The following is a 16,925-nucleotide window of genomic DNA, read 5'->3' as shown; positions in this document are numbered from 1 at the left end:
AACATGTGAGTCAATACTGGCCCTACAACTTATCTTATAAGATAGGTTGAGGAAAGGCAATCTTACATTTCTAGCATTTGAGGACTTAAGGAATGCTTTTGACAATGTTGACTGGAATACTCTCAAATTCTGAAGGTGGCAATGGTCAAATGGGGGGAACGAAAGGCTTATTACAATTTTACAGAAACCAGATGGCAGCTATAAGAGTCAAGGACATGAAAGGGAAGCAGTAGTTGGGAAGGAGTGAGTCAGGGTTGAAACCTGTCGCTGGTATTATTCAGTCTGTATATTGAGCAAACTGTATAGGAAACAAAAGAAAAATTTAGAGTAGGAATTAAAACCCACGGAGAAGAAATAAAAACTTTGAGGTTTGCCGATGGCATTGTAATTCTGTCAGAGACAGCAAAGGACGTGGAAGAGCAGTTGAACAGAATGGACAGCATCTTCAAAGGAGGATAGTTTGGACAAGAAAGGAATAGAAGCTTTCGAAATGTGGTGCTACAGAAGAATGCTGAAGATTAGATCGGTAGATCACATAACTTATGAGGAGGTACTGAATAGAATTGGGGAGAAGAGGAATTTGTGGCACAACCCGACTAGAAGCATGGATCGGCTGGTAGGACACGTTCTGAGGCATCAAGGGATCACCAATTTAGTATTAGAGGGCAGTGTGGAGGGTAAAAATTGTAGAGGAAGACCAAGAAATGAATACACTAAGCAGATTCAGAAGGATGTAGGCTGCAGTAGGTACTGGGAGATGAAGCAGTTCGCACAGGATAGAGTAGCATGGAGAGCTACATCAAACCAGTCTCAAGACTGAAGACCACAACAACAACAACAACAACAACAACAACATGGTTTTCCCTTATACTGCGGTTATGGTGGCTTATTTGGCAGTTTAAAAAATGTAGGTATTACATTCCATATAGGATTCCTATGGTCCACATTCACTGATTTGCGTGAAGTGTAGTGAACAAAATTCTGTTTTGTTGATTAGATACATGACGTCTTTCTGCTAAAGGCCAAGTGATCTGGTGTGTACTAGCAATTCCTACTTATGAAAGAAAAACAACATTATTCAGTAAATGTCTGTATTTTACAAAACAGTTGTAAATAAACTGTGCTGTTCCATTTTGTACCATCCAGGGTCCTTAGGAAACTAAATAATGACAAATGTGGTGCTGTTTTTTTTTTTTAGTTATTGCCAATTTTTGTGGCTCTACATACACCTCTTATTGTAAAAAGTATGTTACAAATTAATATAAATGGTAGCACTCACAGTCATCAGATATCATATTCAGATGTACCGCCTGCTGGCCACTCAGAGTGGCACTATCGCTGTGTTGAGACTGAGTGTCGTGACTGGTAAGTTAGACTGTTACCAAAGTGACAAAAGTCACGGGATGACAATGTGCACATTTAGAGATGGTAGTAGTAGTATGACATACCCAAGGTATAAAAGAGCAGTGCATTAGCAGAGCTGTCATTTGTAGTCATGTGATTCATATGAAAAGGTTTTTCATGTGATGATGGCCAGATTATGGAAATTAACAGAATGTGGAATGACAGTTGGAGCTAGACACATGGGACGTTCAGTTTCAGATGTCATGTTGTTGTTGTCGTCTTCAGGCCTGAGACTGGTTTGATGCAGCTCTCCACGCTACTCTATCCTGTGCAAGCTTCTTCCTCTCCCAGTACCTACTGCAGCCTACATCCTTCTGAATCTGCTTAGTGTATTCATCTCTTGGTCTCCCTCTACGATTTTTACCCTACACGCTGACCTCCAATACTAAATTTGTGATCCCCTGATGCCTCAGAACATGTCCTACCAACCGATCCCTTCTTCTAGTCAAGTTGTGCCACGAACTCCTATTCTCCCCAATCCTATTCAATACCTCCTCATTAGTTATGTGATCCACCCATCTAATCTTCAGCATTCTTCTGTAGCACCACATTTCGAAAGCTTCTATTGTCTTCTTGTCCAAACTATTTGTCGTCCACGTTTCACTTCCATACATGGCTACACTCCATACAAATACTTTCAGAAACGACTTCCTGACACTTGAATCTGTACTTGATGTTAACAAATTTCTCTTCTTCAGAAACACTTTCCTTGCCATTGCCAGTCTACATTTTATATCCTCTCTACTTTGACCATCATCAGTTATTTTGCTCCCCAAATAGGAAAACTCCTTTGCTGCTTTAAGTGTCTCATTTCCTAATCTCAGATATCATAAGGGAATTCAATATTCTGAGAGCCACAGTGTCAGGAGTGTGCCGAGAATACCAAATTTCAGGCATTACTTCTCACAACGCAGTGGCCGACAGTCTTCACTTAGCAATCGAGAGCAGCGGCATTTGTGTAGAGTTTTCGGTGGTAAGAAGCAAGCAACACTGCATGAAATAACCGAAGAAATCAATGTTTGACATACGACTAATGTAACCAGTGCTGTTTTCCTGGGGGAACGCTGGGGGATGCGCGCCCCTAAACGTTTTTGTCGACAGAGTAATTTTTTTACGATGTTGACAACTTGGAAGAGCGCCTTATTTCACAGATGTAAATTTATTTCATTTTTTCGTGTCGGTAATTGCAATACGAACGATACCAGTGCAGATTTGGTGGGAAAGTTGATGTCATTGACTGTTTCGAACATTACGAAGCTGCGGCAACTATTCTCAACAACTGAATCGCTGGCAGCTGGTTCGACAAGCATGTAGTGCCTTCACCCACTAATAGTGGGCGATGGTAGTGCTAAACAGATATGTGTGCGCTCAAATCGCATGCTTCATTTGAGGTGATGTAAACTGATGTGTTCGATACCAAATTCTCTTGTATGTTTGTGTGTTTCTTGGTATCGCCTGCTTCAGTTGCACTGTAAAGTCAACTGAAGAGTACTATACCTCTCTTCCTCCCCCCACCCCCCCACCCCCACTCCCCCCAGTTCGTCATGTTGATGACGTCCAGGCTAAAAGCAGACAGGTGGTATCCCATGCTTCAGTTACAACTACAGTGTGTTAACTGTAAGACGATAGAGTTATGAGCGGAGTGCGGGGAGAGGAGGAAGTAAGCATTGGCTGGCGAGGGGAGAGAAGCCATGGGGGGGACAAGGCACACCCATCAGTTGCAGTGCTGGCACTACAAATTGCGCGTCATGTTTACACGAAAGCAGACGAAAGGCTTGGAAGTAAAACTCGCTTTAAATGTTGTTTGTAAACGAAACTGAAATCGTCGTGTACATATAATACTGGTTTCCTTCTAAATGTAGGCCTAACGGTAGAGGTTGTTGACCACTCCTGAGATGGACCAGCAACTGCCTCTGCACCCATTTTGATAATGTTTAGCACAGCTGCACAATAAAAACACACAGAACAGTACAGCGCAAAACAATAACGAAGCAGATGACAATGGCTACCTTGTACAACACAGTCAGCTACGTAATGTTGGCAGCAGTCGGAATTGAGTGCCTCTTGAAGCCTCCCGATGTTTACCGATTCAGGACTAGGGAGAGGTCTGCCATCTAAAAGTTTACACACTGTAATTTTTGCTGCATTATATTCCGTGTTGGAGTACCCTCAAACTTTTTTTTTAGAAAAAAAGCACTGAATCGTATCCATTGGGACAGCTGTGCGAAATTTGGCGTTAATGGGCTATGGCAGCAGACAACCGATGTGAGTGCCTTTTGCTAACAACACATTGCCTGCAGTGCCTCTCCTGGGCTTGTGTACATATCAATTGCACCATAGACAACTGGAAAACCGTGGCTCGGTCAGACGAGACCCGATTTTGGTTGATGGAGCTGGTCTTGGTAGGGTTGGGGTGTGGCGCAGACCCGACAAAGCTATGTATCTAATTTGTAAACAAGGCACTGTGCAAGCTCTTCCATATGCAGAAGTTCGGCCCATACATAAAAAAGGCAAACAAGATGAAATGGGCAACTATAGGCCAATCTAACGGCTACCAGTTTCCTCAAAAATATTTGAAAGAGCTGCATGTGATCAGATCGAAAATCACAACTCGTCTAACAGCATTATCTTAGGCAATCAATATGGTTTCAGAAAAGGCTGCAGCACAATCGATGCAATAAATGAATTAGTCACAAAAGTCAGCTGATGTCTTGATGATAGAATGTGTGTGTCAGGCATCTTTTGTGACCTGTCCAAAGCCTTCGACACAATAAATCGTGACCTGCTTCTTCAAAAATTGGCGCGCTATGGTTTTCATGGCAAATCTCTTAGCTGGATGTCATCATACTTGGCAAACAGAAAACAAAGAGTACTTATTAACATCAACGGCAAGAAATTTCTCTCTGGCTGGAAAAAAAACACTCAATTAGGTGTTCCACAAGGTTCAATATTAGGGCGACTGCTTTTTCTGTATTATATTAAGATATGCCATGTCAGGTACGGTCTGATACTATCCTCTATGCAGATGACTCAACAGCTGTAGTCTGTTGTAAAAATGAGGTAGACCTAATTTGTCATATTGGACAAACACTTGGGAAAGTGGAGGCATGGGTCAGAAACAATAACTTGACATTAAATTTTACAAAAACAGAAATTGTTCATTTTAACTCAAAACAATCTGCACAGTCCATAAGTGAAATAAGGTATATGGACAAAAAATTAGAGACTGCAGACTGTGTCAAATTCCTTGGCGTGTTAGTCAATAAAAACCTGTTATGGAGTCACCATGTGGTCAACATACTGGATCGACTGAATAGCCTTGTATATATTATGAATATCTTGTATAGTATTACTGATTTAGCTGTAAGAAAAACTGTATAAAATGCATATTTTGTTTCTGTCATTAGGTATACTATAATTTTCTGGGGGTCTGAAAAAACAAATTTACTTAGAGCTTTTAGACTACAAAAAAGAATCATCCGAGCAATGGTGGGAGCAAAACCAAAGCAACATTGCAAACCTTTATTTGTTAAACTAGCTCTAATCAGCATTCCAAGCATATACATCTATGAAACTCACTTTCACAAAAAGAAACCCACAACTTTTTGAGGGCAACTTCTTCAATATGATACTAGATATAGAAAGAGCTACATGTTACCTACCCACCGTATAAAATCATATGAAAGAACCCCATACTATATGGGCATGAAATTTGTAAATAAAATATGGAAAGCAATGGATGACCCAAATGTAAAAGGTACCAAAAGAGACCTGGAAAAATATCTGAAAGATAAATGTTACTATAGTGTAGAAGATTTCATGAATGGCAACAATGCATTATAATTGTAATTAAAATACCTCTTTGAAGATGTTATGCCATATACATTATTAGTTTTTTGTCTATTTTTGGTATTATTATATGTAGTGTAAAACCGACAAGTCACCTATGTCACAATCTTTCGTTGTATAAGGCATGTTATGTGATAGTAAAAATTGAATTGAATTAATGTCGTGGCCCATGTTTACATGGAATGTACTAGGTGCTCTGGGTGTTGGCCTTCTTCGAGACCATTTGTTGCCATTTATGGAGTCACATTTTTCCAATCAACACTGGAATTTTTGTGGTTGATAATGCACTATGTCACCAGGCCGCAGTTGTTAAAGATCGATTTTTAAGAACATTCTGGACAGTTCAAATGAATGGTTTAGCCATCCAGATTGCCTGAGATTAATCGCACTGAATATTTATGGGAAATAATAGAGAGGTTAGTTCATGCACAAAATACTGCACCGGAAACACTTTTGTAATTATGGAGGGCTATAGATGCAGTATTTCTGCAGAATACTTCCAACGTCTCTTCAAGTCCGTGTCACATCAGCTCAGAGTACGTCTGTCTTGTTAGTGGCACGGGGCCACTGGGATCCGGCATAGCATTGAGCACAACTGTCCTGAAATCTAGCACGACACTGAGAATGCCCCTCCTGAACCCAACAATTGCATATTCACATGTCGGTCATCAGATCGTGGTTCACATGAGCAGCAATATCTCTAAATGATACACCAGTCTTGCTAGGACACATTTCTGTTGCTGTTGGATTCTGAATTTTTCTGGTAGACATTCACCTTCATAAGGTGTATACACCTGGAACAACTGGGAAATACAGAAAAAATCCGGTATTTTTTTTTTTAGAAATCTGGAAATTGTTCATTGTTTTACTTCTCAGTCAAATTTTTGCATTTTTGACTAGTATGAACTGTTACTCCAACAAAGAATTTTACTTTAGCCCGTTATTGCAGAATAGTACTGCAAAAAAATAGAAACAAGAGAATAACATGAAACAAAACTTCAGCTGCAAAGAAAATGTGCCATTTTCAGGAACAAAACACAGTGCTTGCACAAGGGTCTGCCGATAGCAAAATATCAGAGACTATGCAATACTTTGTGATGATAAACTGCTTTCAAAGAGTGTGATGTCAAAATTATTTACATTTCTAACAGATCGTGGGAAAATATTGCAAATGGTAGGTTGAGAGAAGTGTTGCTTTCAAAGTAAATTTCCTTTTATGCAAGACGAATTGATATGTGTGAGAATGTGCAGTGAATTTCTTAAATCATGGGGCACACAGCATCATTCAAAGCTTAACACTAGGGACCAGCCACTTAGAAGAATATCGGGCCCAGAAGACCAGCCAGTTATGCTGATATTTAAAATTTAACTGGTTTGATATATCTTAAAGGATAACATACACTAAAAAAGATGAAGCTTCAAAGGTTAGTCTTTCATATTTATTTTAGTTCTTTCATAGATTACAAATTATGGAATAATGATGGCAAAAAGTAAAATCATTCATCAAAAGAAGTCTGAGGTGAGTTCTTGAACAATTTCACATAGAATTGGCTTTTATATGGAAAGGTCGAAGTGCTCTAAGGAACATGTATTCAAACAGGTAACCTACAAAATGTTTGGTGCACAACAGAGAAATTTATAATTTCTTTTGTCAGAAATTTGAGCTGCTGCAATTTAAACTGTGCTTGTAGCATCCTGTGTAACCACACCCTCGGAAAAAACAACAAAAAGTTTTTGGCAATTGGTAGGTGGAAGCTTAGCTTTTGTTGTAGCTATATTGTATGTATATTAATTTAAACCTCTAAGTTGTCCTATTTTCGTGTTCGCACTACATAACAGTGATGTTGCATTTGCTGACTACATCACGTGTCGCATGCTCTGAATATCCACGTCATTGGCTGGCAAGATTGTATGACATGAGCTATGACTGGCTGACAAAAATGCATCGCTATCTAGATTTCAGTGCTTTGGAAGCTACAGTGCTGCATCTGGTGGAATTTTGTTTATACTTCTGTAATACAAAAATATATAGTGTAAATGTTGTGCATCAAAGATCTTTTTGATGGGTTTCGTTACCTAGAGTACTGGGAAGTTCTATGCCAGTGTGTAAAACCTTCACCATTCAAAGGATTGATACGTTTTACACCTCTGAAGTAAAGTATACTGACAGTACAGTATATTTGTACCTGGGAAAAACTGTCTTGTTAAACACGAAATTTTTTGTCTGCATGTCATGTTGTTACATGAGGCATAACATTATCTTCCCACAAACAATGTGATGTGTGAATGAGAAACCCACTGTGTAATCTTCCTTGTCTGTGTTGTTTGGATGAGACATTGTAACTCACCTGCGCTACTTCCCTGGCTCGGTACCCTCTGATTAGCATCTTTTCATTAAACTGAAGAAGTTCTCAGATGGACAACACTTTTTAAACAATAAGGAGGTCACAGAGACTCTGACAGAATGGCTTCGGGAGGTGGAGTGGACAATATATGATGAAGGAATACAGGAGCTGGTGCGCTTCAAGAGTTCATTGATCTCAGTGACAATTATGTGGAGAAATAATAACATATTTTGCACATACTGTGTAAATATCACAAAAAAATATTCAGTTTTTGATTTTTAACAATTGTTGTATTATTATTTTCTGGATGTACCTCATACCTGTGTTTTGTGTGGTATGTTAACGCAGACCCTTTTATCTGAGGGATAAATTGTGAAAGACATTGAAACCATATTTGTGCTCATTGCATCTGTCTATAATCCACTTCTTTAGTCACGTTCCTTTGCCTGATTACAAGCCAGAGTGCTTTCTATGAGGTTCCATTCTGTGTGTATTGTACACCCACAGAAAAAAATTGTAACACCATATATAATTGATCTAGAGTAATGAAGTTTTGGGAAAACTAGCACAAAGAAATTTTTGGGAAAACTAGCACAAAGAAATTTTGGGTGTACATATGTCTAGGTAACATATTTAAGAAATTAACATTGCAGGGTGACAGGTTAGTGCAAGGGCGAGATACGGCATTGCGAATGTGAAATGCAGTTACATTATTAACCAGTGTAACTGCTAGAATATTGAATGCAAGAATGGAGGCGTGCATGCAATGTGCTGTACTTCCACGCCTGTCACAACTGGCCAGTCAGTACAGGGACGTTTAACACTGTTTACTGATGGTGCTCGAGTTATCCAATGGTGCCACATATGTGCTGGAATGGAGACAAGTCTGGTGATCGAGTAGGACAAGGCAACATGTTGGCTCTCTATAGAGCATGTTGGTTCAGAATAGTTATATATGGGTGAGTGTTATCCTGTTGGAAAACAGCCCCTGGGTTGGTGTTCGTGAAAGGCAGCACAACAGGTCGATTGATGTACAGACTTGCAGTCGGGGTGTATGAGATAAACATGAGTGTTCCTACTGAAAAAAAAGAAAAAGAAGGTTGCTCCCCTGACCATAAATCCAGGTGTAGGTTCAGTGTGTCTACCATACAGACATGTGGGGCGGCGAGTGGTAAATTACATTATTATTTCTATTATTTGTTGCCGTTCTCAACACAGGCTCTCTAACTACAATGTCGGCAACTAGAAAGTGATTAGCAAAAACATGATGCCTGTAATTAGACTTCACTGTGCCCACTCTGAAGGAGAATAAAAGTTATTGATTATTGAAGTTCATTACTCTGAGGATTTAGGATGATGTTGGGATTCATAGAAAATGCAGTTTATTATAACAATTTTCACTATATTCTGAAAACGATACAGTAAAATTCCAGGCAAATGATTACCATATCAGCTATTGTACTATCAGAGCTGTTCAGAGTCTATTGCGCGGATCCTATTATCCATAGATAATGAAACTGTCAGTAACCATTATCAATGTAAATGTTCAAAGTGAATGCTCGCAAAAATTTGATGTACTCATCAAACGCCATGGTAGTAATGGTAGAAAGTCTGTCCTGTGGCAACACATGAAAATACGACATACACAAACTGCGACAAAATCACTGGAGTCATTTCGTAATTGACACTTTACCGCAGTGCGAACTCATTGTTCAGTGCATAGCGAGTTAGGTAATACGGCATCCGAGGCTGTTCCTGGCAACTGCACAAATGTGACACGGCTTCCGACACGGAGTGCACGTTGATACGAATCTTGAAGAGAACTAGTGCCTTACTCTAGCTCACGCACTCTTATTTATATAGCCACAGTGCGGACCGCCAAAGGCGCAGCCAACAACATTTACCTTACTGACTAGCCACTGGGCTAGCAAGAAATCACTTCAATTTACTAAATAATTAATTGCTTCATTCGCTGAAGGCCAATGAAGCTCGCAATTTAATTGTGCAATCAGCACACAGGGAAGTATCTGTAATAAAATTCTGATGTGACTACGCGAAATACTTTTGGCGAGAGAATTATTTTAGTTGTACTGCACACAATAGACGAGCTGTGAACTTGCCCTTTGGAGAGACGCTACAGCTATAGTTTTATAGCTACTTTTTGGAAACTTCTCACATCTTTGTTATTAAAGGGTATTTCCATTCTACGTAAATCTAAACATCCTAGCTTTCGCTAATCACTTACTTAATCTTATCTTGCTTCTGAGCTTTTAGGAGACAAGAACAGAAAATCATGAATTTCAACCGAAATATTACTTTGTGAGATCCAGCAAGCAGAATCCATTAAATTACAATGAAAACGGAATCCGAATATAAATTTTGAAGTTTCTAGCTCCTTCCTTTTGCGCCGATAATTTTTACGTAAAACGCTCAAATTTCGAAAACTGTTTATACCAGACTGAAACTTAACACATTATTATTTTAGCATCACTCCTGGCATGCTATTAACTTTTCAGATTATTTACTTTATTTTTAAAGTATTGCACAACATTCGTGATGTCATAGCTAGTTACAGCGGACTAGGCTGGCACGCAGTGGAAAGCATACGAATTTTATATGGCATGAGTAGGCTGCTTCCGTATCGACAGTTTGATTGAACTGACCTGCTCCTAACCAACACAGATCCATCAAAGACACCGAGACAGAACCAGCTTTTATCTGAAAACACAACAGACATCCACACTGTCCTCCGATTAGCTCTCGCTTGACGCCACTCCACCATTACAGCATGTTTATAAAAATAAAAAACATGATGTGCATCCTCATAGTGGCACTATTAGTGCCACTTTATGCGAATGGCATGAAATTTGAATACATATCTTTCCGATGTAGATACACACCTACTAACTTTCGTTTATGTCGCACAATTCCATCTCGATGTTGCACCTTTTTTCCCATCGGTGTATATCAGTATACTTTGTATTATCAGCAGGCTTATTCTCCAGATGACAAATATCAGCTGCAGCGATACCTGTGCAAGCTGTGGTAGGAAATGTGTGTGTAATGGAACTAACAAATATTCTTCCAGGGTGGCCAGTGAATTTGACGAGCAATGCAGTGTGATGGGTTTTGGTCACGTAACTCCCGAGGGTGACAAGTGCAACATTCTGCATACGATGGAGATTCAGATGGGGACACCACAAGATTGTGGCTCCCACAATGACAGCGTGCAGAACTACGTCTGTGGTGCAACTGCTGAGCAGCAGGTGAGGTTACGGTAACAACTCGACATCCATCTGTTTCCACCAGAAGTAGATATTAATTTCATTTCATTTTCACTTATCACTTAAATCGTGCACGTGCAATTGCTTGTGATATGTCAATATAGTGAACTAATAATGGGTGGAAGAATAGGCAACATTGCAATTTTACAGCTGCAGATACAGTTTTATGAAGCAAATAATCTACGCTGAGGCAGAATAACTATGATCCATTTTAACAGAACTACTAAGTTTTAGTTGAATGAAATATACAGGGAGGCAATTAATTATCACTGAGATTAGAAATGTACACAAGAAAGCCAAAAACACAATATAACAACATATTACAGACAGTGAAAGTGTGGTACTATGTTGGAAAACTCCAGGAAACATTCCTCACACACAAAGAAAGAAAATATGTTATGTGGACATGTGTCCGGAAATGCTTACTTTCCATGTTAGAGCTCATTTTATTACTTCTCTTCAAATCACATTAATAAAGGAATGGAAACACACAACAAAATGTACCAGCATGACTTCAAACACTTTGTTACAGGAAATGTTCAAAATGTCCTCTGTTAGCGAGGATACACGCATCCGCCCTCCAACGCACGGAATCCCTGATGCCCTGATGCAGCCCTGGAGAACGGCATATTGTATCACAGCCGTCCACAATATGAACACGAAGCGTCTCTACATTTGGTACCGGGGTTGCGTAGACAAGAGCTTTCAAATGCCCCCATAAATGAAAGTCAAGTGGGTTGAGGTCAGGAGAGCATGGAGGCCACGGAATTGGTCCGCCTCTACCAATCCGTCGGTCACCGAATCTGTTGTTGAGAAGCGTACGAACACTTTGACTGAAATGTCCAGGAGCTCCATCATGCATGAACCACATGTTGTGTCGTACTTGTAAAGGCACATGTTCTAGCAGCACAGATAGAATATTCCGTATGAAATCATGATAATGTGCTCCATTGAGCGTAGGTGGACGAAACTAAAATGATCTCTAACATGGAAATTAAGCGTTTCTGGACACATGTCCACATAACATCTTTTCTTTATTTGTGTGTGAGGAATGTTTCCTGAAAGTTTGGCCGTACCTTTTTGTAACACCCTGTATATCACAGGATATAGAATGTGTCTATTCTAGAAGTCTGTTGTAGTTATATTTGATGATATTATATAAATAGGACTAATCTGTTTCATATTCTGGTATCTACAACTTTGGTTGTATCAGAGAAAAGTACAAGTATTTAAATATGTTTATGATAATAAATAAACATGCATACAAATAAGGATCTGGGAATGTATTTGAACATCACAGGTACACAGGTACTAAACACTGTCATTAGGGAACTCTTCTGCACATTAGGGAACACTTCTGCAGTGTAGCATCACCTTTTGTAATAACAGCTGCCTTAAGAGTTTTCTTAAACAACTGGTCATCATCCACTAAACACTTAATTTGTGAACAGATGGCATTAAAAATCTTACAGCCAGTGAAATGGTCCCCCTTCTGTATCACACCCAGGTTTGCATGCTCATAATAGATATCATCTTTTCTTCCACTGTTGTGACATTAGGTTTAAAGAGGGGCTTTTTTCCTCCTGAAACACACCAGGGAGAATACATTGTGCAGTAAATGTGAAGATTTCAAGTTCCATTATTTCTGCGTGTGGTTCTAAGTTGGAGTCCACTCACGATTCTTATGGCGGTGTGTAGAGGAGGGTACCTTGATACCTCTATCGGTTCTCCCTTCTATTCCAGTCTCGTATTGTTCGTGGAAAGAAGGATTGTCAGTATGCCTCTGTGTGGGCTCTAATCTCTCTGATTTTATCCTCACAGTCTCTTCGCGAGATATACATAGGAGGGAGCAATATACTGCTCGACTCCTCGGTGAAGGTATGTTCTCGAAACTTCAACAAAAGCCATTACTGAACTACTGAGCGTCTCTCCTGCAGGGTCTTCCACTGGAGTTTATCTCTCATCTCCATAACGCTTTCGCGATTACTAAATGATCCTGTAACAAAGCGCGCTACTCCCCGTTGGATCTTCTCTATCTCTTCAATCAAACCTATCTGGTACAGATCCAACACTGCTGAGCAGTATCCGAGCAGTCGGCAAACAAGTGTACTGTAACCTACTTCCTTTATTTTCGAATTGCATTTCCTTAGGATTCTTCCAGTGAATCTGTCTGACATCTGCTTTACCGACAATCAACTTTATTTGATCATTCCATTTTAAATCACTCCTAATGCATACTCCCAGATAATTTATGGAATTAACTGCTTCCAGTTGCTGACCTGCTATATTTTGTAACTAAATGATAAGGGATCTATCTTTCTATGTATTCGCAGCACATTACACTTGTCTACATTGAGATTCAATTGCCATTCCCTGCACCGTGCGTCAATTCGCTGCAGATCCTCCTGCATTTCAGTACAATTTTCCATTGTTACAACCTCTCAATATACTACAGCATCATCCGCAAAAAGCATCAGTGAACTTCCGATGTCATCTACCAGGTCATTTATACATATTGTAAATAGCAACAGTCCTACGACACTCCCCTGCGGCACACCTGAAATCACTCTTTACTTCAGAAGACTTCTCTCCATTGAGAATGACATGCTGCATTCTGTTATCCAGGAACTCTTCAATCCAATCACACAATTGGTCTGATAGTCCATATGCTCTTACTTTGTTCATTAAACGACTGTGGGGAACTGTATCGAACGCCTTGCGGATGTCAAGAAACACGGTATCTACCTGGGAACCCATGTCTATGGCCCTCTGTGTCTCATGGACAAATAGTGCGAGCTGGGTTTCACACGACCATCTTTTTCGAAACCCATTCTGATTCCTACAGAGTAGATTTCTAGTCTGTAGAAAAGTCATTATACTCGAACATAATACGTGTTCCAAAATTCTACAACTGATCCACATTAGAGATTTAGGTCTATAGTTCTGCACATCTCTTCGATGTCCCTTCTTGAAAACAGGGATGACCTGTGTCCTTTCCCAATCCTTTGGAACGCTATGCTCTTCTAGAGACCTATGGTATACTGCTGCAAGAAGGGGGGCAAGTTCCTTCGCGTACTCTGTGTAAAATCGAACTGGTATCCCATAAGGTCCAGCAGACTTTCCTCTTTTGAGCGATTTTAATTGTTTCTCTATCCCTCTGTCGTCTATTTCGATATCTACCATTTTATCATCTGTGTGACAATCTAGAGAAGTCTGCTGACAAAGGCCGTAATGGCCGAAAGCTGTGATTATGTGTATCTTTTTATTGTGCTTATCGTGACTCAGCATCACCGCTATATGGTAAGTAGCAACTTTTCTTCTCTGGTATTGTTACATTCCATGCTGGATTTTCCATTGTTCAATTTGAGCACTGTTAGGTCATCACTATTACAGTGGACTGTTATATCAGTAATTGTGCTGTGGCTCCAGAAAATTTTGAAATTAACATTTTCTACAACAGTGAGAGAGTATCGTATCTATAGGAAAGTCTTTTATTAACTGATACTGACATTCCAACTCGTAGTGGATTATTCTGGTGACATCTTCATGCCCTTTCGAGCATTATGCGGATACCGAGGTTTTACATTGATGTGTAATGTGTGATATTGTCTCCCTTTGCTTTTTCACATTATACATCCAGTAGTTCCTTGTCAGATGTGTATCCTGAAAGAGCAAATACACAATAGCTGCATTTTTGTATCACTTCAGCCTACTGTGGGCCACATGAAATAACATATCTGTTTTCTCTTTTCTCCTTTTCCTTATTTCCAGAAGTTTTTAATTATTTTGCTATGTTGTTCTCTTCTTTCTTCTGTCCATATTATGCCTGTCCTTTCTTTGTCTTCTCCTGTAAGATTGTGAAACTTTTTGCTTTTCCTATGAACTTTTTTCTTTTCCCCATTTCTCTACAATTTCCATTTCCCTCAGATCTGCTTTAACTGGATTATCTTTGAGTTTTTGTCAAAGAAATTAAAATTCATTTTTGTTTTTCTTTTCTGTGTAGCCTTTTTAGGTGTCCACAGAGTACAACCCTCCTTTCCTCATTGAATGTAACATTTGTTCTATTCTTTCATAAACTTCTTTACAACTTCTTAATTTCCTGTTCCCGTTGTCACGTTTTGATTCTGAGGTTTTCTGACTGTTTACCTTTCTTTCATTTCTGTTTTGCCTAATTGACTGTATTATACAAAACACATTGTGAGCTCTAAAGACATTCCGGTACAATGACAGTGTTGTAATGCTGGACTTTAGGATTTAGGGAAAAAATTCTTATTTTACAATTATTTGTTAACTGTAAAGCCACTACCTTGCCTTTGCTACGTCAGCTTCTTTGTCCAAATTTTGTAGCCCTTTTTTTTTAAAATGTTTCATATTCAGTTTCAATGTATTTTGACGACTCTTTTGTCTCTGTCATATATACTGTTTTTTAGAAGATATACATAGGCTTGTATTTGAAACTGTCTGTTGTGGGAGATTTGTGTGTATAATTGGATCTGAAATCTATTCAGCTAAGCTGGCAACATTGTCTGTAAAAGACAGTCAGCCAATTCTCAGATTGCCCTCTTTTCTCCAAATTATGATTTTTTAGATTCGTTCTCCTGTTCCTTTCTTCCACACAAGATGTTAAATCTGTAACACACATCTGCTCCAAATTATAAGTGATGCAAGAAGCAGCTCACCTTGCATATCTGGTAAGCATTCACTCCCCTCTTCTTCTCAGATAGGTAAATATTTGTGACAACAAATAATATACATGCCGTTAGTACTAGTTTCACTCCCAGCAATTAAAGCAGACCTCTTAAGTTCCTGTATAACCATACCCTCACTTACAGCAACATTTCGGAAAGGAACAGACAGACATTATTGTCAAGCAAGTAATTGTAAATATCATTGCAGTTTGTTTCACTCTCACCAGTTTAGGCTGTACTCTCCTGCCTAAACACACACTTTGAAATTGCAATTTATTCTGTAATTATCAATGAAATAGTTGTGGCAGTGAAGAATATGAATTTATTGCTGCACATTTCAGTTGCAACAATCTGAGCTGCTCTCTTAGGTTCCTGCACCTCTCTTAGGTTCCTGCACTTGCATGTTGCCACATACTCGGAAATAAACAACAAAATATTTGTGATAAGCAATGATGCAAAGTGTCGAGAAGCATAGCGGTCAAAAGCGCACTGGTGTCTGTTTTGATATTGTAGCATGTATGCATGCTGTTCACATCTGTTAATCCAATGGCGAACAAGCTGTATCTGTATTTGTAGCCCCACACTGTATATGGGGATATTCGCAAAAATGTGTCTTACTGATTTCTTGGAAATTTATTTCCATATGGGCACAAAGCATAATTTTGCTGTTCTGCACTCCTCAATTGTTATTTAGGATTGACAAACTTAATTTAGTGTCTACATCATATACATAGGATAATATTTCATAATTGGAGGTGCATTGGCAGTTTTAACAGAACCTTAAACTACAAACTGTGCTTAATGAAAATTATGATAACAGGGATCATTAAGTGTTGGAATAGGTCATAATTGTGTGTGTGTGTGTTGCATTTAGTAAATATTTTTTTATGTTCTGATTCTAGTTAATTACAAACTTTAGAGCTGCCTATATATGGAGATTTTGTGAATCAATATAATTTAAATATAATTTAAAATGTTAATTAATATCTCATAACATAAAGCAGGTACATTATTTTTTCATGAGAAGTCTAGAATGTTTAGACTTGGTTAAAAGAAAAAAGTAGTAGTTCAGACCTATGAGGCTGGTGATTTGTCTCCAAATTAGATTTTCACAAACATCTATTTTTCTCAAAACTTTCTTTCCATGCTTGGGGATCCTTATGGTTCTCAGTGTCTCATATGAATGATATTGCTGCTCATTTCCATTGCAGTGATTTAAGCTGTCCCATAATGTTCCTGCCTAACCACACACTCAGAAATATGCAGCCAAATATTCATTGCATTCTGCATTTCCTAATCAGATGGAAAAGTAAGTTACTTTCACAAGAAAGTCAAAGTCTTAGAATGCGGTGACA

The 16,925-nt window shown here is 39.0% G+C and overlaps 1 protein-coding gene across 6 annotated transcripts in view; it reads left to right on the top strand.

Annotated features, from left to right (window-relative positions):
- The window catches only part of LOC126295326 (uncharacterized), a 1,177,740-nt gene that overhangs the window by 1,099,815 nt on the left and 61,000 nt on the right, over positions 1–16,925 (top strand). For all 6 annotated transcript variants that reach the window (XM_049987791.1, XM_049987790.1, XM_049987792.1 and 3 more), the window contains exon 4: positions 10,687–10,864. In XM_049987791.1, the coding sequence (XP_049843748.1) occupies positions 10,687–10,864 (178 nt within the window). The remainder of the gene's footprint in view (positions 1–10,686; positions 10,865–16,925) is intronic.

This window comes from Schistocerca gregaria, chromosome 11 (assembly GCF_023897955.1).
Source record: "Schistocerca gregaria isolate iqSchGreg1 chromosome 11, iqSchGreg1.2, whole genome shotgun sequence".
NCBI classification, from domain to species: domain Eukaryota; kingdom Metazoa; phylum Arthropoda; class Insecta; order Orthoptera; family Acrididae; genus Schistocerca; species Schistocerca gregaria.
The sequence above is the reverse complement of the archived record's forward strand: the minus strand, read 5'-3'. Positions and strand labels throughout refer to the sequence as shown.